General features: G+C 47.4%; 1 protein-coding gene and 1 pseudogene across 1 annotated transcript in view; one reads left to right on the top strand and one right to left on the bottom strand.

Moving 5' to 3' along the window:
* Itga9 (integrin subunit alpha 9) overlaps positions 1-26,007 on the bottom strand; it is a 279,440-nt gene that overhangs the window by 58,168 nt on the left and 195,265 nt on the right. Inside the window, exons 19-21 of the mRNA XM_037208241.1 lie at positions 10,933-11,019; positions 8,263-8,342; positions 2,401-2,490 (exon numbers count right to left, since the gene is read on the bottom strand). Coding sequence (XP_037064136.1) covers positions 2,401-2,490; positions 8,263-8,342; positions 10,933-11,019 — 257 coding nt within the window. The remainder of the gene's footprint in view (positions 1-2,400; positions 2,491-8,262; positions 8,343-10,932; positions 11,020-26,007) is intronic.
* Positions 12,402-13,144, top strand: LOC114682500 (annotated as a pseudogene).

Here is a 26,007-nt window from a genome sequence, read left to right as displayed (position 1 = left end):
AGACTACATTGCTTTGTGTATGTGTTTCTGTGTGCTTACAATGTGATCGCAGGCATAGAGGTCAACATCAGGGGGCCTCCTTCTCTTTCCATCTTATTTTCTGAGACAGAGACTCACTGAACAAGAGCCCCATGATCTGCCTGTTCTGGGCTTATGGATGCTCATGGCTACCCCGGCTTCTGACATGGGTGCTGGGGATTTGAACTCAGATCCTCATGCTCTTATCCTGCAAGCACTTTACTGAATGAGCCATTTCCCCAGGCATCCTCCTAACTATGCTCCTAAAACAAGGTTTTAAAAATCAAAAGTTACAGAAACAAAACCAAACCCACCACAAAACCTTGATTATAAGATCACACATTTTGTTTGTCATTTGAAAGGAATTCTGTGGAGAACACTGATAACAAGCTTTTGAGAAATAAATGTAAATAAATAATGTATTTGGCAACCAAGACTGTAACACTTTGATTTTTAAACACCACTTATATCGATCAGACTTCCATGCTTATTAGAAATGAGATATTTTGGGGGCTTGCTTGCAAGATGCCTGAGGGGGTAAAGATGCTTGCCATAAAGCCTCATGACCTGAATTCAGTCCCTGGAACACATGGTGGAGGGAGAGACCTGGACTCCCCTGAGTTGTCCTCTGACCTCCACACGTACCATGGTGCCTGTGCATGCGCACACATGCCTGTATACACACACAAATAATAAATGTACTAAAACATTAAAAAGAAATAGGTATTTCAAAGGAGAATAAACTCAATGGTGGCATGATCTCATGGGGGTTTCGATGGTGGTCTTCGAAGAGGTGACTTCAGTTGGTAACAATACTTTTCACAATGCGCACATGACTAAAGCTGACAGCCCCACACAGCAGAGGTCAGACTGATCCCCCAACAGCGGATTCTAGGTGTTCAAAGCCTCCCAATACAACAGTATGTGGCCCTGAGGGACCGAGTCCGAGAGGACAGCCACCTTCTATTCTCATCATAAATATGTTATGCTAGTAACACTGTGAGTTCCAACCCTGCCAGATGGCAAGAACTGGTTCATTTAAACTCACCCCACTCCCCATCCCTGGAAAGATCAGAGGTTGACTCATCTGTTTAACTGATGGTTTCATGGGGGACTGTTAATACCTCACAGCCAGGTCTCCTAAGGCCTTGACAACATGATCGAGTATGTGTGGGGGAGGTGTTTTCACTTCATCCCCAAGGACAAGGCCTGGTTCTGGGCATTTTGTCCTGTCCTTTAGACAGAATGGATAAATAAACCACATGGTTAAAAACAGAGCTGTGAACACAGGCCAACACACGCCGTTTTGCAAATACACCAGAGCCTTGTGCCTAAGAACCATGCTATGAAATGCCAAACAGGAATGCAGGACTGCTCTTTCCGCTGGCTCCCAGCAGAGTCCGGCTACTGCGGGGATGACCCTTCCCTCCATGGAGCAGCATCTTCCTTCTGGGCCCAGGCTTAGATCCAGAAGCACTGAAAACTGAGACATGAGAACCTGAACTTTGAGAAAGTTCGGCTTGCATTCGGGCTAAGGATTCACTGAGTTCCCCTCTGATCTAAATCAATTGTGTGACCCTCCCCAGCCCCGCCCGCCTCTCTGCTATCAGAGAAGTATGTAATTTGTTTGCTGAAGCTGGAGACAGGAACCGAGTTCTCATTTTTCTAAGCTTGAGCTCTGGCTGAAGGCTGCCTCAGGTCGCCTCATGTCCCTGTAGACCACAGCCAACAACAGCCCTGCTTTCCAGCAAAGCCTGCGGCACTGAATGGCTGTGGACTTCACCTGGACAGATTGATATTGCTGTTGTGATGGCTCCCTGTCCATTCCAGACCATTACAGATGTGAGGCAGTGCTGTGCTCTGGCTGTGCTCACGGAGGTACCAGAAATAGGAAAAGCCAGACCTGACCATGGAGCTGATCTGATCAGAAGGGCAGCCTTCCTGGGAGCTAGGGCTTGAGGAACACTGAATGCAACCTCTGGCCTGGCAGTTTTTGGCTGATACTTTAATCCCTAAACCACAGCCCACCACTATACAGCATTCCGGAGTGATTGTGTGTGTTAGGTATGGGTGTACTAGGAATGGGTGCAATGAGGACACACAGAATATTCAGAGAAATTGTGGGGTCTAAAGTTCTCATCTCACTTCCCGTGTACCAGCTATGTGTCTGGGCAGCTGGGATTGACCAAAAAAAAAAAAAAAAAAAAAAAAAAAAAAAAAAAGCAGATGAGAGGTCGGTATGGGTCACCGAGGTGAGTTTTCTCCCTGCTTTCCAAGGCTGGCAGCAGGGAGGTGGCAGGGCTCCTGTTCTTGGCTATGACACACGGGATCTGGGAGCAGCAGAACCTCCCATTGCAGGGCACCCTGTGTTCGGACACTTACCCTGCGATGGACGTGTCCACTTCGTGCACCAGCGGCACCTCCAGTGTGAGTGTGTTGTCATGCAGGGCCTCGGAGCGCTCCATGTTTCCACTGTGTGGGGAGGGAAGACGGAAGGGACAGCGGTCAGTGCAAGCCGCTCTCAGCTGCCTGCCCCATGCTACACATCGAGCCTCACATCCTCTAGACTCACTTTTTCTGTCCCCGTTCAGTTTGTGGTAGAGAACCCCTGTGCAGAGGCATGTACAAAGATGTCAGGCAAGCGGCACACATGGGAGGCAACCCCAGGGAACACCAATAGGTAACAGAAAAAGACACCAGGAATGAGAAGAAGCCACTGGAGGCTTGCTACCCAGGAACAACATGGTGGGGGCAGCCGGGACTCAGGCTCACTGGGGAGACTTTGGGAAGTAGGATAGACCACGGATCTTGGATGCTCCAACTGAAGGCACAGAGACCCCTGAGGACTACTATGGTAGAATAGAGAGAGGACACAAATTCTCTGGTATCTCCCTGTCACACAGGTGAGTAGGCTCCCACCAGAGAAAGTTCCAACAGGATAGCAGAAGCCAAGATCTAACTCTTCTTCATGAGTGTGCTGTGAGGGGCTACCATGGAGCCTCTGTCACACGTGGGGCCTCTTGAAGCATTTGCTTCATAAACAGTACTTTAGGTACAAATCCTCCTTTCTTTCTTTCTTCCTTCCTTCCTTCCTTCCTTCCTTCCTTCCTTCCTTCCTTCCTTCCTTCCTTCCTTCCTTTCTCTCTCTCTCTCTCTCTCTCTCTCTCTCTCTCTCTCTCTCTCTTTCTTTTTTCAAGACAGGTTTCTCTGTGTAGCTTTGCGCCTTTCCTGGAGCTTACTTGGTTGTCCAGGCTGGCCTCGAACTCACAGAGATCCACCTGGCTCTGCCTCCCAAGTGCTGGGATTAAAGGCATGTGCCACCACTGCTCGGCTAGTTACATTTCTAATGCTGAGATAAAATATCCCAGATAAAAATAGCTTGGGAAAGAAAACGGTTTCTCTGGGTCACACTTTCAGGTTACACTCCATCACTGAGGGAAGTCAAGGTAGGGATTTAAAAGGTCACACACATAATCAAGAGCAGAGCAATGGCCGAACTCATGTTATCTGCTTGCTATCATGTAGCTTTCTCCTGTCTGACACAGTTCATTCAGGATGCCCTGACCAGGGAATGGTGTTCTCACAATGATCTAGGTCTTCCCACATCAGTCAACAATCAAAGACATGTCTGTAGGCTAATCTGATCGGGAGAAACCCTCAATTGAGAGACTTCCTCAGCGATGGTGGCAAGTTGACAGGTAGCACTAAGCAGTACAAACTGTGACCATCAAGGTCAGGACATGGTTGCCAGGAAGGAGGTTTGTGGACATCTCACCGTGAACCCAGGTCAGAGGGCTCACCACTCTGGACCTACAGGAGAAGCTTGGACATCTTACAGCCCCACCGCCATCAGCCAGAGGGAGCTGAGCTGCTAGCCAGCTCAATGGAACTCCAAGCCAGGGCTCTGCTCACTTTGATTCACTGGCTCATTAAACCTCATTCAGGACCAGGATGCTTATGCCAGGGCAAGTGGCTGCCTTGGAAGACACATGCTCTTGGGTACGATTGCTGAACCAATGGCTCTGTCAGATGGACTAGACAAGGGATCTCAAACGGAACCTGGGAGTCCTGAGATCCCCTGAGGTTTGGGCAGGACTTATCTAGCTCCCAAACATCTGCTAACCTCACCTGCTCTGCATCCTTCCCATCTGCCCCCACCCCGCCTTCCTCTTCCACCCAGAAGTGCTGAATGGCAACGGTACTAAAATAGCTCCCACATCCCTCCCCCTCTCTCCCATTGTTCTGAGACAAGGGTGCTCATGACTCTGACCATGCAGGGCCACGGTCACTGCCCCTGGATCCACATCTGTCTTCCGTACATGGGATGACATCAGTCCCTCACAGGGTGTCCACACACAGGACAGCATGATCAGGTGCCCACATGACTAGATTCCTTGCCTTGCCTTTTCCAGGAAGCAATCTAAGCATTGGAATCACTGCCAGGGCCAGTCTAGAGGTGACTTCCTTGCCAATGCAGTTGGTACAATCCTAGCCCTGTACCCTCCCTACACCCAGCATCCTTCCAGGCCTGAGTAATTGGCTCTTGATGGAAGAGTCCTCCCTTTCTCTGTCATCTGTCCGGCCACCTGGGGCTGCTGGCAGCTCTCACCCAATAATGGTTTGATCTGTCATCAAGTGACGGCTCCAGAATGAGCCAAGTTGAAAAGCTGAGATAAAGAGACCAAACATCAAACAGCTTTCTGCCACTCCTCAATCTCCATGTCCTGGGACTTTTCCACGTGGGCTGCCAGGCCAGGCTGCTGATGGTGGAGATGAGGGGTCACGAGACACTGTTTAGTCTCAGTTTGATGCCCCTTGAAAGCTGTAAGTAGGCAAGAGTCCTCCAAAGGGTGGTGACGGAAGAGAGAAATGGCTGATATTTTAACCGTCACATTTGAGATAAGGAGCTTTAGGGATCTGTCTGTCTTAGCAGGGAGGCAAGTATTTGTTAGGAGAACTATTTGGGGCGGGTAGACCAGATTTCCACAAAATCTCCGAGAGAAGCAAGTTTGTGGACCATTTCAGTATGTTTAAATGGCTGTGTGATCTCTTTAACATTTATGACCCAAGGAATTAGCTGGAAATTCTTATACTAAAGTATATGAGGTTTTTAGTAGGTGGTGGGCATTACAGTTTATCCCTGTAACTGGTAAGTAGCAGGTACCTAACAGTTGTCTACCGAGCGGACACATACTCATTCAGGGCTATACAGAGAGCGGCTCTGGACCTTGAACATTAATTAGCATCAAGTCTTCCTCCAAACTCCAGTGTCCAGTTCTCACCCCAGACTGATTAGATCCAAATCCCAGGCATGGGTGGGGCTGCATCAGGCGTCAGCAGATTTCAAAGCTCCCCTGGTGTTTCCACTGTGCCTTCAAGCCCAGCACACCGCTAGCTAGTGGACATGTCATTGGAAGACAGGCGAGGAAGCTCTCTCCATTGTGCTTCTGATCCCTGCCCTCTCTGGCCTCCCAGAGAGGAGTGAGGCTAGAGGCAGGCTGTATCATGGAGTCCTTTCCATGTCCTGTTCCTTTTCATGACCACTGTCTGTGCCGGGTGTGGAAGAACAGACAGAGCACAACGGTGTGGTGTGCTGAGCTGTTACCTTGTGTCAGCGTGACTGTTACCTTTCATTTTAGACACGAGGCAACCCAGAACGAGTCTCAATAAGGGATCGTCTACATTGTGTTGGCCTGTGGATGTGTCTGGGGGGGTTGTCTTAATTAGTGTGTGAAGACCCGGTCCACTGTGGGCATCAACACTCCTTAGGCAGGAGGTTTGGAACTGTGTAAGAGTGGAGAAATCCGGCTGAACACCAGTCAACAAGTGAGCATGTGTGCACTCATCCTCTCTGCTGCTGACTACAGATGGACGGGACTGACTGCCTCAAGCCTGCTGGTGTCAAACAAACAGGTCCCTTTCTTTCCTGAGTTGCTTCCTGCCCAGGCACTTTACCACAGCAACGGAAGTGAAACTAGGCACTGCTGAACTCTCAAAGGCCTGAAGCAACCTCCTTACTGTTGTCAGGATGTAGCTCAGATTTTCTGGGCCTGCTCCCGCCTTCGGTGACTCAGACCCGTTCTCTTTCAGCTCCGTCTGTCATTACCTTGTGTGTTCCCACTCTCCTCCTTTTAGGGATGCCCATGGACACCATTCACTCCCAAGTCTATGGTTCACACGGACACAGCACAGCAGGGCGCACTGTGACATTCATGGATGCACTTTGTGCTTGAGGATGGAAATGCCCCATTACCATCACTTTAGAATCGCTCTTGAATCGCTCTAGAAATGAAATCTGCCCTGTCTGCTCTTTGCCTGAATTCTTAGCAGATCACAATAATGTCATGTGAACTTGAAAAGAAGGCAAAGAGAAAATAGCTCAGTCTTGTGACTCCGTGGGAAAGGGCCGGAAAGACACCTCCGAGACAATGGGTGTAAGTGGGCCACGGCTGTGGTTTAGATGTGCCCATGTTGACGTTCCTGAGTTTGACAGTCACGTGTGGCTTTGTCCTTGGGGAAGGCACAGGGAGCATTTATGGGTCAAGGGGTATGGTTTCTACAACGTGTTTTCAGATTGTCAAGAAAAACAATCTACATAGAAAGAAAGGATAAATCCATGAATCAGGAATGCCAGCATTCGGTGAATCTGGGTAGAAGGTACACAGAGGATTCTTGCAACATATTTTTAGCTAGGAACTTAGAGTTTTAAAATTATTTCAAAGTGTGTGTGTGTATGTGTGTGTGTGCGTGTGCGCATGCGCGTGCGCGCAGGTCTGGGGAAGCCAGAAGAGGGTGTGAGATCCATTGGAGCAGAAGCTCCAGACAGTTGTAAGTTGACTAAGCTGGGTGCTGGGATCTGAACTCAAGTCCTCAGCAAGACTAACATACTCTCTTCTGAGACATTTCTCTAGCCACACAACTAGAAATTTAAATGAACATGTTTTTTTGTGTGTTCACCCACACCTGCCTGAACCTCATCACAGCTGGTCTGTCCCTACTTACTGACCTTCATGGATCTGCCAGGCATCTGATACCTAGATGCTGCTTCAAGGCACGTGTATGTTGTGGCTCAAGGAGGTGGCTCCTAAACGCCAAAGGCTAGCCTAGGCACCCACAGCTACACACATTCCTAGCCAAAGGCTAGCCCAGGCACCCACAGCTACACACATTCCTAGCCAAAGGCTAGCTCAGGCACCCACAGCTACACACATTCCTAGCCAAAGGCTAGCTCAGGCACCCACAACTACACACATTCCTAGCCAAAGGCTAGCTCAGGCACCCACAGCTACACACATTCCTAGGGAGAGAAGTACCATCCCTCATACGCTTCTCTGTCTGTCTACCTGGCTTCCGGGACAGTCCTGTTCTCTAGGTACACTACTTGGGTGCCTCTGCCAGCTGGCTTCACCAGGCCATCAGGCTGCAGGTGGCTTTCCCCTCTCTGTGAAAGGATTCAGTGTGTATCCCTGAGAAACAGATGGCCTAGCCTGACAATTCACAGAGAACATCTGCCTGATTTGGAAAACATGGCCAAGCAGGAACAGGCCAATTAATTATATGACTTTAAACTAGAACATCACCTCAGCAGCTTTTGTCTCCTCAGCTGTAGACTTCCCCATGACTAGCTGATCCTCAGGTCTCCCAGGCTCAGTCAGAAGTGGTGACGAGGGGTGACAGTTAGTCCTAACTGGATTTGATCTAAGCTTGAGTAGATTTACAGTCACCCAGGAGACACACCTCCAGGCATGTCTGTGAGAAGACTCCCGGGGAAGACCAACAGAGGGAGGGTTAACCTGCACTCAGTGGAAGTTGGATCTTCCTGTGGAAGCTCAGATACAGGACATTTCAAAGAAATAGGAGCGTGCAGACGCCTGCCTTTGGTCCCAGCTCTCTAATCCCTGGGCCACTGAGATGTGAGCAAACAGCCTCGCAGAGCAGCCTCCTCCCACGAATTCCCAGCCCGATGGACTGTATCCCTTTATCCATGAGCCGACACGAGCCTGGCCTCCCTGAGCTTCCTCTCATTGGGCATTTGGTCACAGCAGCGAGAGAAGTAACAAATACATTCAGCAAGCAGAACCTGATGACCACCCTGCAGAGGTCAGATCCCACCCAGGGCTATGGGGATTTATCACCGAGTAACCACTTCCGTACCCTCTGCATCCGAGGGGTGCCCAAGGCACGTCCTTTCTCAAGCCCATAATGTTTTTATCTTTGAAAAAAGTCTGTTTATGGCCTTTTTACCTCTGAGCAGTCACGATGAAGCTGAGAATCGCCTCTTCCCCAGACAGGTGGCTTGTGTCAAAGATGACACTGAACTCATACTAGGGAAAAAGAAAGAAGTCACTTTTGGCAACCATGAGCACTCCACATTTTGAATTTGCAGACCAGTTTTTTAGAATGGTCTGCAGCTTATGTCCTCTGGAAGCTCAAGTGTTATTTTTTTATGTCTATCTGATTTTCAGACAAGGGGCTTCCATAGCAGAACTGCCCTTTCCCCAACTCTAGTTAGAGGCACATCACCCCCTTCAGCCACAGCAAGTCCCAGAGGAAGTGGCACACGGGAACTGAAAACCAGGAGTTTCTGGCTTCACCTCTATCATCTCCCCAGGCTCGCCAAGTTTACATATCTCATCAGCTGTGACGTCTAGAAGATGGTCTTTAATTCCAGCAAATGCTGACAGATTGTGAACTGTTTAACATACCTCAATTATTTGGTTTACATTAAAGTAAGTTCTAGGCAACTGCATGCTTTTTTGAGACACTGAATTCTTTTAAACTGAATGCTACTTGAGAGCAATGGGCATGGACCATTAACTTGGATCATTATCTATGATGGACACAAACATCCCCTTTCTAGGCAGAAATCTCTGTGGCAGTGGGACGTGGTTTATGAGGAGGATGAGGCATGAAGACAGGGTAGGGGGTCACTAAAGAAGGGACAATCAAGACCCTGTCCCAGGAGAGTCAGACTTGGCAGAACATCTGAGTTAAGTCAACCACACTAAATACTGAAATGAGGTGAGGACATGTGGTTTGGGTGAAAGTCAAAATCAGAGATCGAGGCACGGAAACTGGTCAGGCTGGAAGTGAGTGGCAGAAACACTGCCACTCAAAGTGAGCCTGAAGTGTAGTCACGAGGCCGAGCAGGTGTCCTGGCACCTGAGGACTCCAGGATCTGAGGACAGGTGAGTGTGAGGGGCCACAGGTAGGGGAAGCCCAGGCCTTGGGTAACTTGCTGGTTTTTTTTTTAACCCTCCTCTCCACACCCTTACCTCTGGGCTTAGTCTTGCTAACAGTCTTAATATCTGTCTGTGGAATTTCCAAGAAATAAAGCAGAATAAGGTTGTTTATATTTATGACCAGTGCAGCAGAAACAGGAGATCAATATTCCAACAGTTATTATTTCTATTGACTTTATGACATTTTCAGAGTTAATACGTGTTGGTGAAACCCACATTCTACTACGAGAGGTAACTAGATACATTTTGGGTTTGATTTGTGATATGAGTTGGATTTTTACAGCAGAGTAGCATGTTTAAGAAAGAGTGTTTTTCTTTTCTTGATTTTTTTTTTTTTTTGAGACAGGGTTTCTCCGTGTAGTTTTGTGCCTTCCCTGGAACTCACTTTGTAGACCAGGTGGCCTCAAACTCCCAGAGATCTACCTGCCTCTGCCTCCTGAGTGCTGGGATTAAAGGTGTGCACCACCACCGCCTGGCAAGTGTGGGTTTCTTAATGAAATCTATTTTCTGTTACTCAAAACATTTAAATGAAGTGATGTGTGTGTGTGTGTGTGTGTGTGTGTGTGTGTGTGTGTGTGTGTACATGCGTGCATTCAAACTACATGCTTTACCATGGGCAAAGCTACCCACAGTGCCTGGTCCTCCTCTGTCTGCCCCATCTTGGCCTGTGGACTATGCGGCATGGTACATCAAATGCAGTTGATGGGTTTAGGTGTTTCGCCAAGACAGGAGGAGACCTCATTCCATTCTAAAACAATGGCAGGCAGGGGCCATGAGCTCAAGAGACAGTTCGATGACTGGGTGGGGAGCAGAGGGGGAAGTTAAATCAGAGAGTTTTCTCTAACATCCTGACAGAAAATAGCTGCGGACTCAAAGGCAGCTCTGGCCTCTTTAGATCGCAGTTTTGTTTCCACAAACCAGGCTGGTCATTTTTCCTAACCATGGCACACACCAGAATGTTCCATGAATATCTGCTATGCTATATAGTATTACTGTTTGAGCTTAAGAAATTTGTCTCCTTCTAAATACCAACTTGACCGCAATGCCTTCAACTTTTCAAAATATGAACCAGAATGCAGGTATTTTTGTTGGGAAAGTTTGAGGGATCTCCAGAAAACATTTAGGACCCAAGGTCTGTGAGTCACTAGTTCATATCACATATTCTCCTGTGTTCTGTTGTAGACTCAAAATAGTACAGAATATACCAGATTTTTTTTTTTTTTTTTTGGTTTTTCGAGACAGGGTTTCTCTGTGTAGCTTTGCGCCTTTCCTGGAGCTCACTTGGTAGCCCAGGCTGGCCTCGAACTCACAGAGATCCGCCTGGCTCTGCCTCCCGAGTGCTGGGATTAAAGGCATGCACCACCAACGCCCGGCAGATTTTTTTTTTTTTTTTTAATGAAGGAACATTGACAAAGTACCAAGGGGTCTGTGGTGTCTTCCCTGATTGGGGATGGTGTGATCAAAGAGACAGATCATGTAACCATAGATCCCCTGGAGCACAGCACCAGTGACAGACACATGCCAGGGCTCTGGTAGTCACCCAGCCACCATGGGAGGCAGGGTGTGTGGTGTGCATGTGCACATATGTGTGTGCATAGCAATAAATGACTGATAGGAAGAACTGGCAACAGTGGCCTAGGAAGTACCCCGGCTCCGCCAAGGGCCTCCTCACCTTTGACTTTGACCTCATGAAAGGAAATCCCACGCTGCACTTGAGGAAGTCTGATTCCAGCAGCTCACAGGAAATGCCCATCTCCTCCTGAAACAGAAAAATTGCAACAGATGACTAGACTGCCCAGACGACAGAGGCCCAGGGGGGCCCAGGGAGGCCACCAAGTCCTTGACAGTCATTTCACTGTCTCCAGCGGTGGCGCACTCAGGAGCTCGGAGACCAAGCCTCCCATCCATCTTCTCTGGATGCCCACCCACTTCCCCAGGGTCCCCTGAGGCAGCAGCAGAGGACAGAACTATGGATCATTTTAGGCCAATGCTTTAGGTCTTAACCATTGTCGTCAACGGAACCAGATTTGGAATCACACAGGAGACCACCCCTCAGCATGGCTGTGAGGATGTTTCTAGAAAGATTTAACTAAGGAGGGGAGGTCCATCCTCACTGTGGACAGCACCATCCCATCGGCTGCAATACAGACTGAATGAAGAGGGGCCTGTAAGATTGCTCAGCGGGTAAAGGTGTTTGCTGCTAAATCAGATGACCTGAGTTTAATCTCTGTGACTCACAAGGTAGAAGGAAAGAACCAATTCTCCTAAACTGTGCTCCATTCTCTCCAAATATATCTGCGGTATACACACACTCAAACATACACACATATAAATAAATAACTACAATGAGTTTTTTTTTTTTTAAGGAAAAAGTGAGTTGAGCACCAGAATTCATCTCTCTGCCTCCTGACTCCAGATGCAATGTGACCCACTGCCTCCTGCTCTGGCCGCCACGCTTTCCTGCCATGATGGACTAGAACCTTAAACTGTGAGCCAAAATAAACCTTCCCTTTCTTAAGCTGCTTTTGTGAGGTATTTTGTTATAGCAATGAGAGAAGAAATGGAGTCTAAACCCAGGTTGCCCTGGTACAAAGGAGGGCTGGACCACAGGTGGGCTGGAAGTTTCCTGAGGTCTGTACTAAAAAGCAACCTATATTCCTGTCTCCTTTATCCCAAGCCTACTGTCTTAGGATTTCTAGTGCTGTGAAGAGACACCATGCCCATGGCAACTCTTACAAAGGAAACGTTTCATTGGGACTGGCTTACAGCTCACAGATTTAGTCCATTATCATTATGGCAGGACATGGTGGCATGCAGGGAGACATGGTGCTGGAGAAGGAGCTGAGAGTTCTTGTGTCTTGACTCACAGGCAACAGGAAGTGAACTGTGTCACTGGGCATAGCTTGAACATAGGAGACCTCAAAGTCCACCCCCACAGTGACACACTTCCTCCTACAAGGCCACACCTACTCCAACAAAGCCACACCTCCTAATAGTGCCACTCCCTATGAGTACCATTTTCTACCACATTTACCCACTAAACACCCCTTTCAATATCTTGTTAGCTAAAGAAATACAAATTATTAAAAGCAACAACAATGTCTTTTTCACAGCACTACCTAAGCGATGGGCTGTGTCAAGATGAAGCTGAATATCTCCTTCCTTGTCACTGGCTGTCAGAAACTCATGGACGTGAATGATGCAAGCTTGGTATGTTCTATGAGATGCGCACGGCAACAGAAGTAGCTGCTGATGCTCTGGGTGAAGTGGAAGGGTTATGTGGTCCGGATCAGCGGTGGGAATGACAGACAAGGGTTTCCCAGGAGGCAAGGCATTTTGACCATGGCGGAGTGTGCCTGCTGTTGAGTAAGGGGCCTTCTTGTTAGAGAGCAAGAGAACCGGAGAGAGAAGAGCAGGTCTGTTCGAGGATACACTGTAGATGCCAATCTGAGTGCTCTCAACTCAGTTATTGTAAAAGAAAGGAGAGAAGGATATTCCTGGACAGACAGACACTATTGTACCTCATTGATTAGAACCTAAAAGAGCTAGCAGAATCTGAAAGCTTTCTAATATCTCTAAAGATGATGTCCATCAACACATTATCAGCGAGCCCTTAAACAAAGAAGAAGGTAAGAAAGAAGCCCAGGACCAAAGCGCCCAAGGTTCAGCATCTTGTTACTCCATGTGTCCTGCAGCACAAACACTGATGTATGGCCCTGAAGATACAATGTACTAAGAAAAACAAGGAGGAGGTTGCAGAGTATGCTAAACTTTTGGAGAGAATTCAGGAAGCCAAAGAAAAGCACCAGGAACAGATTGCCAAGAGACGCAGGCTGTCCTCCTTGAGAGCTTCTATTTCTAAGGCTGAGTCCAGTCAAAAATAAGTCTTTAAGGGTAACAAATAAATAATCATACCTTGAAAAGACAACAACAAAACAAACAAACAAAACACACCACGGAAAATAGGATTTCTTTCTGTAGCTCAAGGGACAGCTTTCCCAGGATGGAAAGTAGATGCCAAGGTGAGGTGATGGGTACAGTGTTTCCAGCCTTGGCTGGCTCTGCAAACACTGTCTTGAGAGAATGTGGGGAGCAGCTACAGGGAGCTACCTTGTTTGACTTAGGCACAAGATTTCTGAGATCAGAGGAAATCCAGGAGGCTCTCATGACCCACAGGCCTCTCTATGTTCCTGAGACCAAGTTAGGACATCCATGGCACTGATAGTCTGCAGACAGAAAAGTAGCATCATAGCTGAGAACGTCCTCACGTTCCTAATCCTGATGTTCCTGCCTCCACCTCCTGTGATTACCAGCATGCACCACCACACCCAGCTCTTCCACCCAATTTTCAGGGTCTGTTTTTACACTCCTGTGGTAGTTCGAAACAAAATGCTCCCCAAAGGGAGTGGCATTGTTAGGAGTTATGGCGTTGTTGGAGGAGGTGTGGCTTTGTTGGGGGAAGTGTGTCATTGTGGGGGTGGGCTCTGAGGTCTTCTTTGCTAAAGCTACACTCAGTGTGGTACACAGTTCACTTCCTATTTCCTGGGGATCAAGATATAGAACTCTCAGCTCCCTCTCCAGCACCACGTCTGCCTGCACGCTGCCATGTTCCACCATGATGATAATGGACTGAATCTCTGAAACTGTAAGCCACCCAATTAAATGTTTTCCTTTATAAGAGTTGTTGTGGTCATGGTGTCTCTTTGTAGCAGTAGAAATCCTAACTAAGACAAAAACTTCTATAAATTTTCTACTAAAAATATGAACATTTGCACTGGGTGTGGTGGCGCACACCTTTAACCCCAGCACTTGGGAGGCAGAGGCAGGTGAATCTCTGTGAGTTCGAGACCAGCCTGGTCTACAAAGCAAGTTCTAGGCCAGCCAAGGCTGTTACACAGAGAAACCCTGTCTCAAACAATAACAACAAAGAACATCTGGACTGGAGACAGGGCTCTGTGATTAAGAGTCCTCACTCCTCTTGTAGAGAACTGGGGTTTGGGTCCCAGCATCCACCTGTCAGTTCATAAACCAACTGTAACTCCAGTTCCAGAAGATCTGACACATTTTCTGACCTTCTTGGGCTCCTGCATGAATGTAGTGCACATACATACACTAAGGCACACTCATAAATATAAAATAAATATTTAAAAATAAAAGCATTTGCCACAATACATTAATTTATAGCTATATCCTGCCACTAAAGTACTTAATCAAACACGCAGAAACAGAAATGACAAAATGTGGGCTCAAAGGTCACGAAATAACACAGGCAGTTTCTGGTGTTGAGGATGCTCTTAAATTTTTAAATTTTTTTATTTTATGTGTATGTGTTTGTACCATATTCATACAGTTCCCATGGAAGCCAGAAAAGGGCAGCAGATCCCTTGGAGCTGGAATTACAGCCAGTCATGAGCCGCCATGTGGTTGCTGGGGATCGAACTCAGGTCCTCTGCAAGAGCAGCAGGTGCTCTTAATAACTGAGCCATCCCTGCAGCCCCAGGACATTTTTTCTTGATTTAGGTGCTGCTTACATAGGTTTGACCATTTTGTGAAAATTCATTGAGTGAAATTTAATGATTTAGGTACTTTGTTAAACACTAAAACAATTTATCCTAGAAAATAGTAATGCAATATAATACCCGAAATTCCAAAATACAACCAAGCAAACAACAGAAGATAAATATAATAGGAAACCATTGTAAGTCTTTTCAGCACTTAGAAATAACTGATATGGCTGATTTTAAATTTCCTAATGGCTGGCTATGCACATAGCTAGGGGTCTTCACGTGGAGACCCAAGATCACCTACATTAACGGCACCATAGGAACATTTGAAAACGTAGATTCTTGAGCTATATCCTATTGAATATGTATCTCTAGGAGACTCAGGGGTCATGGGACCCAGGATGAACATTGGTTCATTCATAATTCTCTTTCTTCCCCAACCCCCTGCACGTGTGAATGTCTTGAAACTGGGTCCCATGTATCCCAGGCAAGAAGACTAGGCTGGCAAGATAGTTCAGTGGGTAGAGGCACTTGCTCCCAAACCTGATGATCAGAGTTTAATTCCTGGGACACACATGGTTGAAGGAGAGAGCTAAGGTACACACACACACACACACACACACACACACACACACACACACACATTTAAAAGGTGAAGGTGTGAGGCATCATATATTAAGAAAGGTTTCATGCAGTAGCTGTTCATCCAATACTTTGTTGCTTTTCAGGCATTGTTACTTTATTTTAAAAAATAGACTTACTTATTTTGTTTTATTGTATGGGTATTTTGCCTATATGTATGTATTGCACTATGTATAGGCCTGGTAATTTCAGAGGCCAGAAAAGGAAACTGGATAACTTGGGACAGATGGTTGAGAGCTGCCATGTGGGTGCTGGGAATCAAACCCTGGTCCTTTGAGAGAGCAACAAGTGCTTGTAACCACTGAGCCATCTGTCCAGCCCTGGCAGTGTGTTTTAAAGAGGCTAATCAACACCATCAAGCTTTTACCTTGGGTCTAAGGTATCTTTGAAATTCATACTTACAAAGTACTAAGTGATATTTAAATGTAGCATAAAGCCAACCTATTTTCACAAGTCTCTATTTATTTTGCAGGCAAAGTCCTAACAAAATATTTTGAAAATATTTTGACTGTGAAATCTTGGACTGGACTTTAGGCCAATTCACTTAACTGGCCCTTTTCCCAGTCCCATTTTTCCCCCTGGCTAGCAGGGCAGCTGACAGGGTTCCTCCCTAGCAATCACAGGTAATCCAATTGAAATTTTATAGCAATGCACATTATGCTCAAGATAGGAAATCATCAATTAATTAAAAACACACACAATGATGGAAAGCATCCTTGGTCTGCACACACATGCTTCTGTATTCTTGGTGCCTGGCGCTTAACTCTTGACTTTGCATTTGTTGAGTGAGTGGGCTTGGCTCGTCTGCAAACACCAGCTCATTCGCTGGCCTGCCTGGCACGAGGGATGCTGGCTCCGAAGAAGCCCTCTCTTCCAGACATAACCTTGGCTGCCCCAGTTCTGGGCACATGGCCAGCAGTGCCAGGTTCCAGACTCTGTAACAACGTGGGGGTGTTCAGAGGATCAGACAATGGAGCCAGTGCGCCTCTCTGGCCTTTTGGTCCCCTTCCTCTCATGCTCAGGAGGGTTTGATTTCAGACTCCGAGAAGGGACTTACTGGGCCACCAACACAGCAGCCTTTGGACAGAATGTCTGTGAGTTCCATGGTGAGCTTACTCTTAGAGTGAGGGTGAACTTGGAGTTTTGACTTTCCATTTTCTAGTTCCTACATATGTTTGCCAAACTGAAGAGGCCCCTCAGGTCTCCATGTCTGGCTCTTGGTGTGTGTTCCTCTAAGGCTCTTTCTTTGGGGTCCTTTGATAGGGGGTTCTGTTCAGAGGTGTTTTAGTCCAAACTCCCTATTTAACAGAAGAACCGGAGGCAAGCAGAGCTCCTAATGACGGGGCTCCACAGAAAGAGGGATTACGCCTGGAGAAGCCTTCACTGGTTCCCTTCAACCATGAGTCAGCCTCCTCATCACAGAATGTCCTGCTCCAGAGGTCCATTCTCCTGGACAGGGCTCGTGAAATTCCCATTGGTGAAACACATGGGGCCTGCAGCCTAGAAAGTGAATGTGCTTCGGCACTCGTGTCTAGGCTTTGACCTTTGGTTTGGATATGCAACAGTTATATGTTGTCATGCAAATAAACCATGCTTTCTGCAAGTCTGAATGTTATCACCTGTCAGATGACTCCTGCCTGAGATGACCCCCTGATGCCTCACCAGAGTTGGAGAATGTGGGATGGTTTTCCAAATGAATCTGCTCAGCCATGCCTCACTAACATGACAGGCACTGAGTTAAGTCCATTGTCTAAGGACTTTGGTTCCCTCTTAATTCTCACTTTACAAGGAGAAAACTGGAGTGCAAAGGTATTCTATCACTTGCTGAAGGGTTCTTAGTGGGCAAAGAATGGAGCCAATTGGAGAGGGCATATGGATGCCCAAAGTCCATGCCCAGACCTGCCTCTCTGCACATTGTCTTTAAATGTAACTTCCTGTCTCCTCATCCAACCCCCAGCTCCATGAATCTAGAACAGAACACAACGTGGGTGTGAGAAAAGACTTCTCGTTTGAACATTTTGTACATGAGACTTAGGCTCTGACATAAACTCTGTCATATGTCATGTGGACTATGCAGATGGTGCTGTATCCTCTGCCATTGCCTTATACTCTGTCTTTGCATTCATGGGTGCATTCATTCATTCATTCATTCATTCATTCAACCATTCACAACTCACTCATTGTTCTAGCAAATGCCTATAAAATGCCCAGCTCAGAACAGAGGGCTCTATGACTGACAGTTGAGAACAGATGCCTGCTTTTAAGGGAACAGTGTTAACACCTTTTAACACAGAAGGAAACGATCTAGCCTCTATCAGCTGATCAACAGCAGACAAAACGTGGAGTATTCATGGAATGGGATATTGTTCAATAATGAGAAAGTGCTGATGCATACATATCGCAGCGTAGGTGTCTCTTGAAATCCAAATGCTAAGTGAAATGACTCCGTCACATACATTACTCTGTTTATGTGAGATGTGCAGAATAGGTGAATACAGGGGGAGGGCGCACTAGTGGCTGCCTCTTGCTGGGAAGAGACGGAAGGGGAAAGGCGGCATGCACAAGCTGTGGGGTTCTTCTTGGAGGGACGCTCTGACATTACTGTAACCTCCCCGCTCTGTTCTGTGTGTTGTCTCTGAGCAATCTCGCACCACTTTCCTTTTGCTTAACAGCCTTCAGGGTGATAAACAACGAGCACTTGTCCCTGACTCCTAACTGGGAGCAGAATCTTCCGGGAGGGACAGCTGCGCACCAGACCCGGCTGAGGACATGATGCAGAGAGCGCAGCCATGCTCCTCTCACCGAGCCCCAGGCCCTGACATGGAGCTGAGCCTTTAGACTGCAGCACCTCCCCGAATCTGTTTGATGCTGCAGGGAAGACGGTGATGGTGGTCCATAGACAGCTTTGTTAAAAAGGCCACATGGAGGCCCCTGCCTGGCCCCTCTGAACCAAAGTGGGCAGCCTGGGTATGTGTTGGTAGAAAGCTCTTTGGGTGGTTCCTATGGGCGCTTGAGTTAAGACCTGAAAAGTTAGATGGTGTTAAGGTCCTCCAGTGGGCTTTAGGCCCTCTTCTCCAGGGCAGGATTCTTGTTTGTTGCAAAAATAAGGCCTCACTATCTAGCCCAGGCTAGACCTGAACCCTAAATCCTCTTGCCTCTGCCTCTTGAATCTCAGGAATACAGACATATTTCATCACACCAGTTCAGAATGAGACATTTTAGGAGGAATTCTGAGTGTGAGTGTGAACTATGGGAAGTAGTCATCTGTGAAACTCTTGCTCTCAGGCTAGTGTAGCCACTATCAACTTGGAGGTTATAGCATGCTCCCCAGTAGAAGGGAAACATCAGCACCTTTGCTGCCTTGTAACCATGGTGATAACCAGCCCCTGTGCAATGATGGTTGTCCCAGACTGTAAGTCCTCAGATGGAAGCCTTGGGGACATGTTTTCTGCACACTAGGCCCTGATGGCAGGGAGTTAGGTGAGGCTGGGTGCATTCAGAGCACATTGCTGTAGACAATTCAGAGAGATGAGCTCTAATCCAAGGACTCTGGTTGACCCAGAGAAAATCCATCTGTCCATCCATCTATCTGTCCATCCATCCATTCATCTATCATCTTGTGTCTTTTATGTTTCTACAACAAGAAACAGCTTTGGTAAACTAACCCTCATGTGTGAAACAGGCATGTTTTGATTCTTACATGTCCCTGTTCAATTTCTTGTTTAATGATAAGTATCAATGGACTATCACGACGCTCTTTATCGGCCCATGTACTCTTGTAATCCAGTCATTGTTGTCTCTAGGGAGGATGCCTGGCCTGGCAGAAGGGAGGAGGGCCAACTGGCCCCAAGAATAAAGAGTAGTACTCTCTCCTGAGTGTTTGGGCAATCTGGGCACAAGAAGCCAGAATGGGCAAATCTTGATAAGGAAGCCCCAGGCCCCCCACTCCACTCCATCAGCAATACTCTACAGTTCAGCATCACTACTGTAATTTTATTCTCCTTCGTGATGAACCATGACATCTGTAAGTTTATCTACAGAATCTAGGACTGGTCCAGCAGACTCATACAGATACTCAGGTCACGGTGGAGAGTAGCCAACCATTTGAATGTGAAGGTCAATACCATCATGAATGACAGTAACCAGAATTACCACTTATATGCTACATGGTGTAGCTGAGAGGCCTCTCATTCAAAGGTTTACTTGGTGGACCCAAGGGCTATGCCCAAGGCTCTGTGCCTAGCATAGGGCTTGTACTCTGTCATAGATTTATTTGCAAGATGTTTTTGTGACCATCTCATGAGTTAGAATTGGAGGTACAGAGATGTGGCCCTCTCCTTAGAGAGCTCTTTGGTATTTAAACTGTGTTCTAGTTATCTTTATCACTGTAACAAATACCTAAGAGACACAATGTGAAAGTAGAGATGGCTCATGGTTCTAGCTCATGATCAGCTAGCCTGTGGTGAGGCATGACATCTTGGCGGGAGTGTAGAATGGAGCAAGTATATTTACCTCACAATGTCAAGGAGATGGGAGAGAGGAAGGGGTCCAGGTCCCAATATCATCTTCAAGGGCAGGCCCACAGTTAAGTCTTACCTCCTAAAGAGTCTATCACTTTCCAATAGCATCATGGGGAGAAGGGACTTCCAGACCAGAGCTAACCTGAAGTAACACAGACACAGAGCTATTGTCTTGGCAGCTGTTCCAACACTGACTCACACACCAGCCAAGGCTTAAGCTTTTCAGAGTTTCCCATAGGACAGAGAAGGGAGCTCAGGCCATATTTCCGGGTGTGCAATTATGGGCACATTGCCTAAAAGCCTGAGGCCAAGAACTTCACCGATTGGTACATCATTAGAACAATTGAAAAACACTTCTACAGGAGCACTGAACTGAGACATAAGAAACTAACGGAGCAGAGAGGTGGCTCAGTGGCTAAGAGCACTGGCTGCTCTCGCAGAGCACCTGGGTCCGGAACCCAGCACTCACATGGTGGCTTACAAGTGTCTGTAACACCAGGTCCTGGGGATCTGATGCCCTCTTCTGGCCTCCTTGGGTGTCAGACATGCATGTACAAGTTGGCAAAACATTCATTATACATAAAAATACTAAAAAAAAAAAAGAAAAGAAAGAAAAAAAAACCCAAAACAAACAAACAAAAAACCCAACCTACAAATATAGTTAAATTCGGGGCTGGGGTTAGCATGCCTTGGGAGATAGGCTCTGCTTTCCAGGTTTATTCTTGGTCTTCCACGATTGGTGTCAGTACCTCTGGTTGAGTAGCCAGTTGTTTGGAATGACTGGCCCATACAAATAATAAGGGTCACTTTAGGCTGCTTTAATGAATAGGTTTTGAGTTCTATCTTGCTAGAGCTCAGCATAGAACATTAATGAATTTTCCTGGTCCTTTGGAAGAAACGATCAAGCCACATGGTTAGGAGATAGTCTGAAGTACAGCATGCTTGTGCTGCTTGTAATATTATAGATGAGTATGTTAGGAACTGTCCTAGTGGAGGGGTTAAGGGGAATGGACTGGCTTGTTTGTGACTTGTCACTCTGATGCTGCAGAAGTAATGGAACGACCAACACTTTCCATGTACCTGTTCCACTCTGGACGGTTTCGCTCATTCCTATTTCCCCCCCCTTTCCAAGTGTTGTTCTATGTCTTGTTTTTTCAATGCTGGCTTCTGGTCCTGCTTCACATGGCTGTGACCACATAGCAACTCTCTAAGAACAGGCTGTGGAAGGATGCTGTCCAGGCTGCCACAGCCCTGTCAGGATCCTCACAGGTCTCCTTACACATGATAGCACCAGTGAGTGTGAGGATGACCTTTGGTTTCTAGAACCATCTTTCCTGGGGACACAGGAGAGAAGTGCTTGGGAATTCAAGAGAACACTTATTCATGTTTCCTTGTCTCAGACTGGCGTGTTCTCAGGTGTGAATTATACCTCGAATTGTACCAGAGCCACCCACCTTTTCCCTCGGAGTACGCCATTTGCTATCATACCTGTCCCTTCCCAGGCTTACTTCCTCAGTCCCTATGAGCAGTACTTAGGCAGTCATTATTACATGGTAATTTTTGGTCAGGATTTTGTTGTATAGAACTGTCCTGGTTAGCTTTGACAACTTGACACAACCCAGAGTCACCTAGGTGAGAATCTAAAATCATCCACTGAGGAGCTGCCTAGATCCAATCAGCTTGTGGGTATACCTGTGAGGAACCGATTGTCTTGACTGATATTTGCTGTGGGAGAGCTTAGCCCACTGTGGACAGCACCATTCTCGGGGCAGGTGGTCCTGGGCTGAATAAAGAAGCTAGAGCCTGGGACTGAGCCAGCCAGCAGCATTCCTCCATGGTTTTTCTTCAGGCTCCTGCCTGACGTCCTCTTCTGTTGTCCTCCAGGATGGTCTACAACACTTGACGTCCTCTTCTGTTGTCCTCCAGGATGGTCTACAACACTTGACGTCCTCTTCTGTTGTCCTCCAGGATGGTCTACAACACTTGACGTCCTCTTCTGTTGTCCTCCAGGATGGTCTACAACACTTGACGTCCTCTTCTGTTGTCCTCCAGGATGGTCTACAACACTTGACTTCCTCTTCTGTTGTCCTCCAGGATGGTCTACAACACTTGACTTCCTCTTCTGTTGTCCTCCAGGATGGTCTACAACACTTGACTTCCTCTTCTGTTGTCCTCCAGGATGGTCTACAACACTTGACTTTCTGTTCTGTCGTCCCTCTATGATGGTCTACGACTGTAAGCCAGACAGACCCTTCCTTTCTCTAAGTTGCCTGTGGTTATGGTATTTGTCACAGTAACAGAATGAAAGATAGTGAGAAACAGACCACCACATAATCACGTGGCCTCTACCCTCTTTCTGTGCCTCATCAATGGAGACAGCTACTTGACATCGGACTCTGAGGGGATAGGCTCTCAGGTTCTATAAATCTCACATCCTAGCATTTACTGCAGGGTAGAGACAGGTCCTGTGACCTCAGCCTACAGAGAGCAGTATCTTCTTTTCTTTTTCTTTTCAAGACAGGGTTTCTCTGTGTAGTCTTGACTGTCTTGGAACTCTAGATCAGGCTGGCCTTGAACTCACAGCGATCCGCCTGCCTCTGTCTCCCGAGTGCTGGGATTAAAGCTGTGTGCTACCATGCCTGGTGAGCTCAGAGTCTTCTAAAACAGAGAAATCCACCAGTAGAACATTCCGGATGTCAGCTAACATGGCTTTACAGACCTACTTGATTGCATATTGATTTTAATTCACTTAAGTGCCTCTTAAAACACAGACTCATTCAGTTATTGCTTCTGAGTGTTTTCTTTGTATGCCCGGGAGAAGATGAATGATGTATTGCCCACATCGGTCTCCATGGAGTGAGAGCTGAGGTGCTGAACAACAGGCTAAAGCTTCCTTGGTCTTCACAGTGTTTCACGTGGGGAGGAAATAGGAACCTAGATAGTCCTGGATTTAAGATGTAAGATTCTCATTGTGGCTATGAGAATCCAGAGAGGACCTAGAAAACTGTTCTCAAATATGGTTATGGTGTTCATACTGCCTCAGAGTGAGATCCTCATCCTGCCTGGAAACTAAGAGGCCAGAACTAACGTGCACTGAGATCTGACCGTACGGTAGGTGGGCGCTGCTCTAAGAATTTTTGTTGGTTGTATTTCTGTGAGTATGATAAAACACCTTGCAAAAAGCAACCTAGGGGAGAAAGCTGATTCAGCGGACAATTTCAGGGTACTGTCCATCTCTGCAGGGATGCCAAGGCAGGAAGTCACGGCAGGTAGTTCCATCACATGGCTAGCGGAGAACAGAGAGAATGAAGGCATGCTTGGTGTTCTGCTGACTTCCTCTACTCTTACAGTCTAGGCCCCAGGCTGGTGCTGCCTGCTTTCAGGCTGTGTCTTCAGGCAAGGCAATCAGACAACCTCCCACAGACATCCACAGGCTACCCTAATCTAGACAATCCCTCATCAAACTCCCTTCCACAGTGATTCTAGGCTGTGACTGAACATCGCAATGTGCTTCTCAACAGTCCTACAGGATAGGTGTATGATCATCCTGTTTTAGATGAGGATTCAGGGGTTTGTGGAAGATTATAAAACTCATCCAAGGTCACACATGTCCACGGTCCTTTGGGAGAGCTGAAATTCCCGCCTGGCAGTCTGGTCTCAGATAACACACTGCACACAGTAGGCTGACAGTCTGGGGAAGACTGCTTCTTCCCTCTGTTTCCCCATCACCTTCCAGAACTCTCTGTGTCCGCAGGCCATCAGCTGCGGAATGTGATGAGAGCTGAGATTCTGTTTCCAATGACTGCTAGCCACTGTTGTGGGTGTTTATAAATGGCACTTAACTCTGTAAGCTGTGACTGTCAGTGGCTTTAAATAGCTCCCGGGAACTACTTAATGCTCTTTCTAGAAGGAGGAGTTTGGTTTTCCCCTGACTGTGGGCCAGACTTAACGACCTGCTCCTGAAGAACAGATGTGGCAGAGGAATTGCAGTGTGGCCTCTGGGTGGAGGTGGGGGTCATCAAAGGCCAGCTTCTGCCTTATTTTCACTCTCTTAGATGGGTTGCTATAAAGGAAGCTGATCACCATGGCATATGACACTCAAGTCACTTGTTGGAGGAATCCGATGGGAAAAGGGCGAAGCGCTCCGTCTGTGGTGATCACGAGCTCTCCAGCCACGAGGGAAGTCTCAGCATCGTAGCATCCCTAGATCCTTGGCTAACATATCTGGCTCCTACTGGCTAGCAGATAGTGGAACTATTTTATGTGTGACAAGGAGATTTGTCAGCTGTCACCTGAGGAACAGGATGTTCTTTTTAAAACATTGCTATAAACACACCTACATCTCAGGAGCTAGGGTAGAGGGTTTGTAAAAATGGCCACAACTCTCCATCCTTCCTTGTGTCCTTATTTCTTATGGTTTGATTTTTCAGCTGTTCCCATCAGAAGGTCAACTTGATTCCTCCACTCTGAATCTGAGCAGGACTTGTGACTGGATCCACCAGAATGTAGCTAAAGTGATGCTAAGCCTGTTCCGAGCCTGGATCCAGGAGGCCTTGGGGCTTCTATTTGCTCTTTTGGAACCCTGCCAAGACCATGTGAGCATTGGCCAGCTTGCTGAGAGATGCCAGTCACACAGCTCAGTCATTCCTTTGCTCCAGACAACAGTGATATTCCAGCTGACCTGCCAGGCAACCACGAACCCTGGGCAAGGTCAGCCAAGAAGCCGAACCTGGCCCAGAGCTGAAAAACTGCCCAGCTAATGTCTACAGTGAGGAGCAATAATGAATGGTTATTGTATTAAGCCAATAAATGGCTTAATACAATAAAATGGCTTAATACAAAAATGGGTGGCTTGTTACACTAAGAGGTACGAAGTCTCTGAGCAGAGTGAGAGCATCCTGGAGCCCTGTGGGTTCCACCTAGCACCCAGGAAAGGGGAATAAGGATCATTGTTAACACTAATGCTAGACTCAAGCTGCTGTTTAAGCCACAGTGCCTGCAGCCTCCCTTCCTCCTCACAGACAGCCACAGCTCCCGAGATACTGTGACTCTCTGGCTAACAGGCTCCCGGGTGCCAGGACCACACCTGGGGAAGAACGGGTACATCAATGGAGATATTGGTGGCCACACCTCCCACCCTCAACCCTTTCCCTGCTTCCTGCCTGAGAGTCAGTCTGATTACAGGCTTTTCCTGTGACACGAGACTCGCTCCTTCTTCCATGTCGGTCCTGATTTCCTCTCCTCAGAGACCCCACCATTTGTCTGTCTCTGGTGTGTGGGACTAAAATCTCCTCAGAGCCCCCACCATGCTGTTATCTATCATCGGTTTGTACGTGGCATAAACGGAGCTGGTGATAAACTCCTCACCTCTAACAATTCATCTCTATCTCCTTGAACCCACACCCAAGATCTTTCAACCATGTGGTTAGCTGCCTGCTAAGGATGGAGGCCGCCTGGGCATGTGTACACCCACTTTCTTTCTTTCTTTTTTCTTTTTTTCTGCAGCTTTGCACCTTTCCTGGAACTCACTCCGTAGACAAGGCTGGCCGCAAACTCACAGAGATCCACCTGCCTCTGCCCTCCTGAGTACTGGGATTAAAGGCGTGCGCTACCACTGCCCGGCCTCTTTTTTTTTTAAAGAAATTTACTATTCACTTTTACACACCAACCACAGATTCCCCCCTCTTCCCACTCCCATCCCCACATTTTCCAAATCAAGGTCTCCCATGGGGAGTCAGCAGAGCCTGGCACATTTAGCTGAGGCAGGTCCAAGCCCCTCCCTCCTGCACCAAGGCTAGCACTGGGTTCCAAAAAGCCCACCCATGCACCAGGGACAGATCCTGAGCCCCCTGTCTGTCCCCCCCCAAACAGTTCAAGCTAAACAACTGTCTTCTGTATCCAGAGGGCCTAGTCCAGTCCTATGGGGGCTCCACAGCTATTAGTTCACAGTTCATGGATTTCCACTAGTGTGGCTGGTCATCTCTGCATGTTTTCCCATCATGATCTTGATGTCCCCTGCCCACAGAATTCCTCCTCTCTCTCATTGATTGGATTCCTGGAACTCGGCCTGGCACCTGGCCA

Source organism: Peromyscus leucopus, chromosome 7 (genome assembly GCF_004664715.2).
Source record: "Peromyscus leucopus breed LL Stock chromosome 7, UCI_PerLeu_2.1, whole genome shotgun sequence".
Classification (NCBI taxonomy): Eukaryota; Metazoa; Chordata; class Mammalia; order Rodentia; family Cricetidae; genus Peromyscus; species Peromyscus leucopus.
The sequence above is the reverse complement of the archived record's forward strand: the minus strand, read 5'-3'. Positions and strand labels throughout refer to the sequence as shown.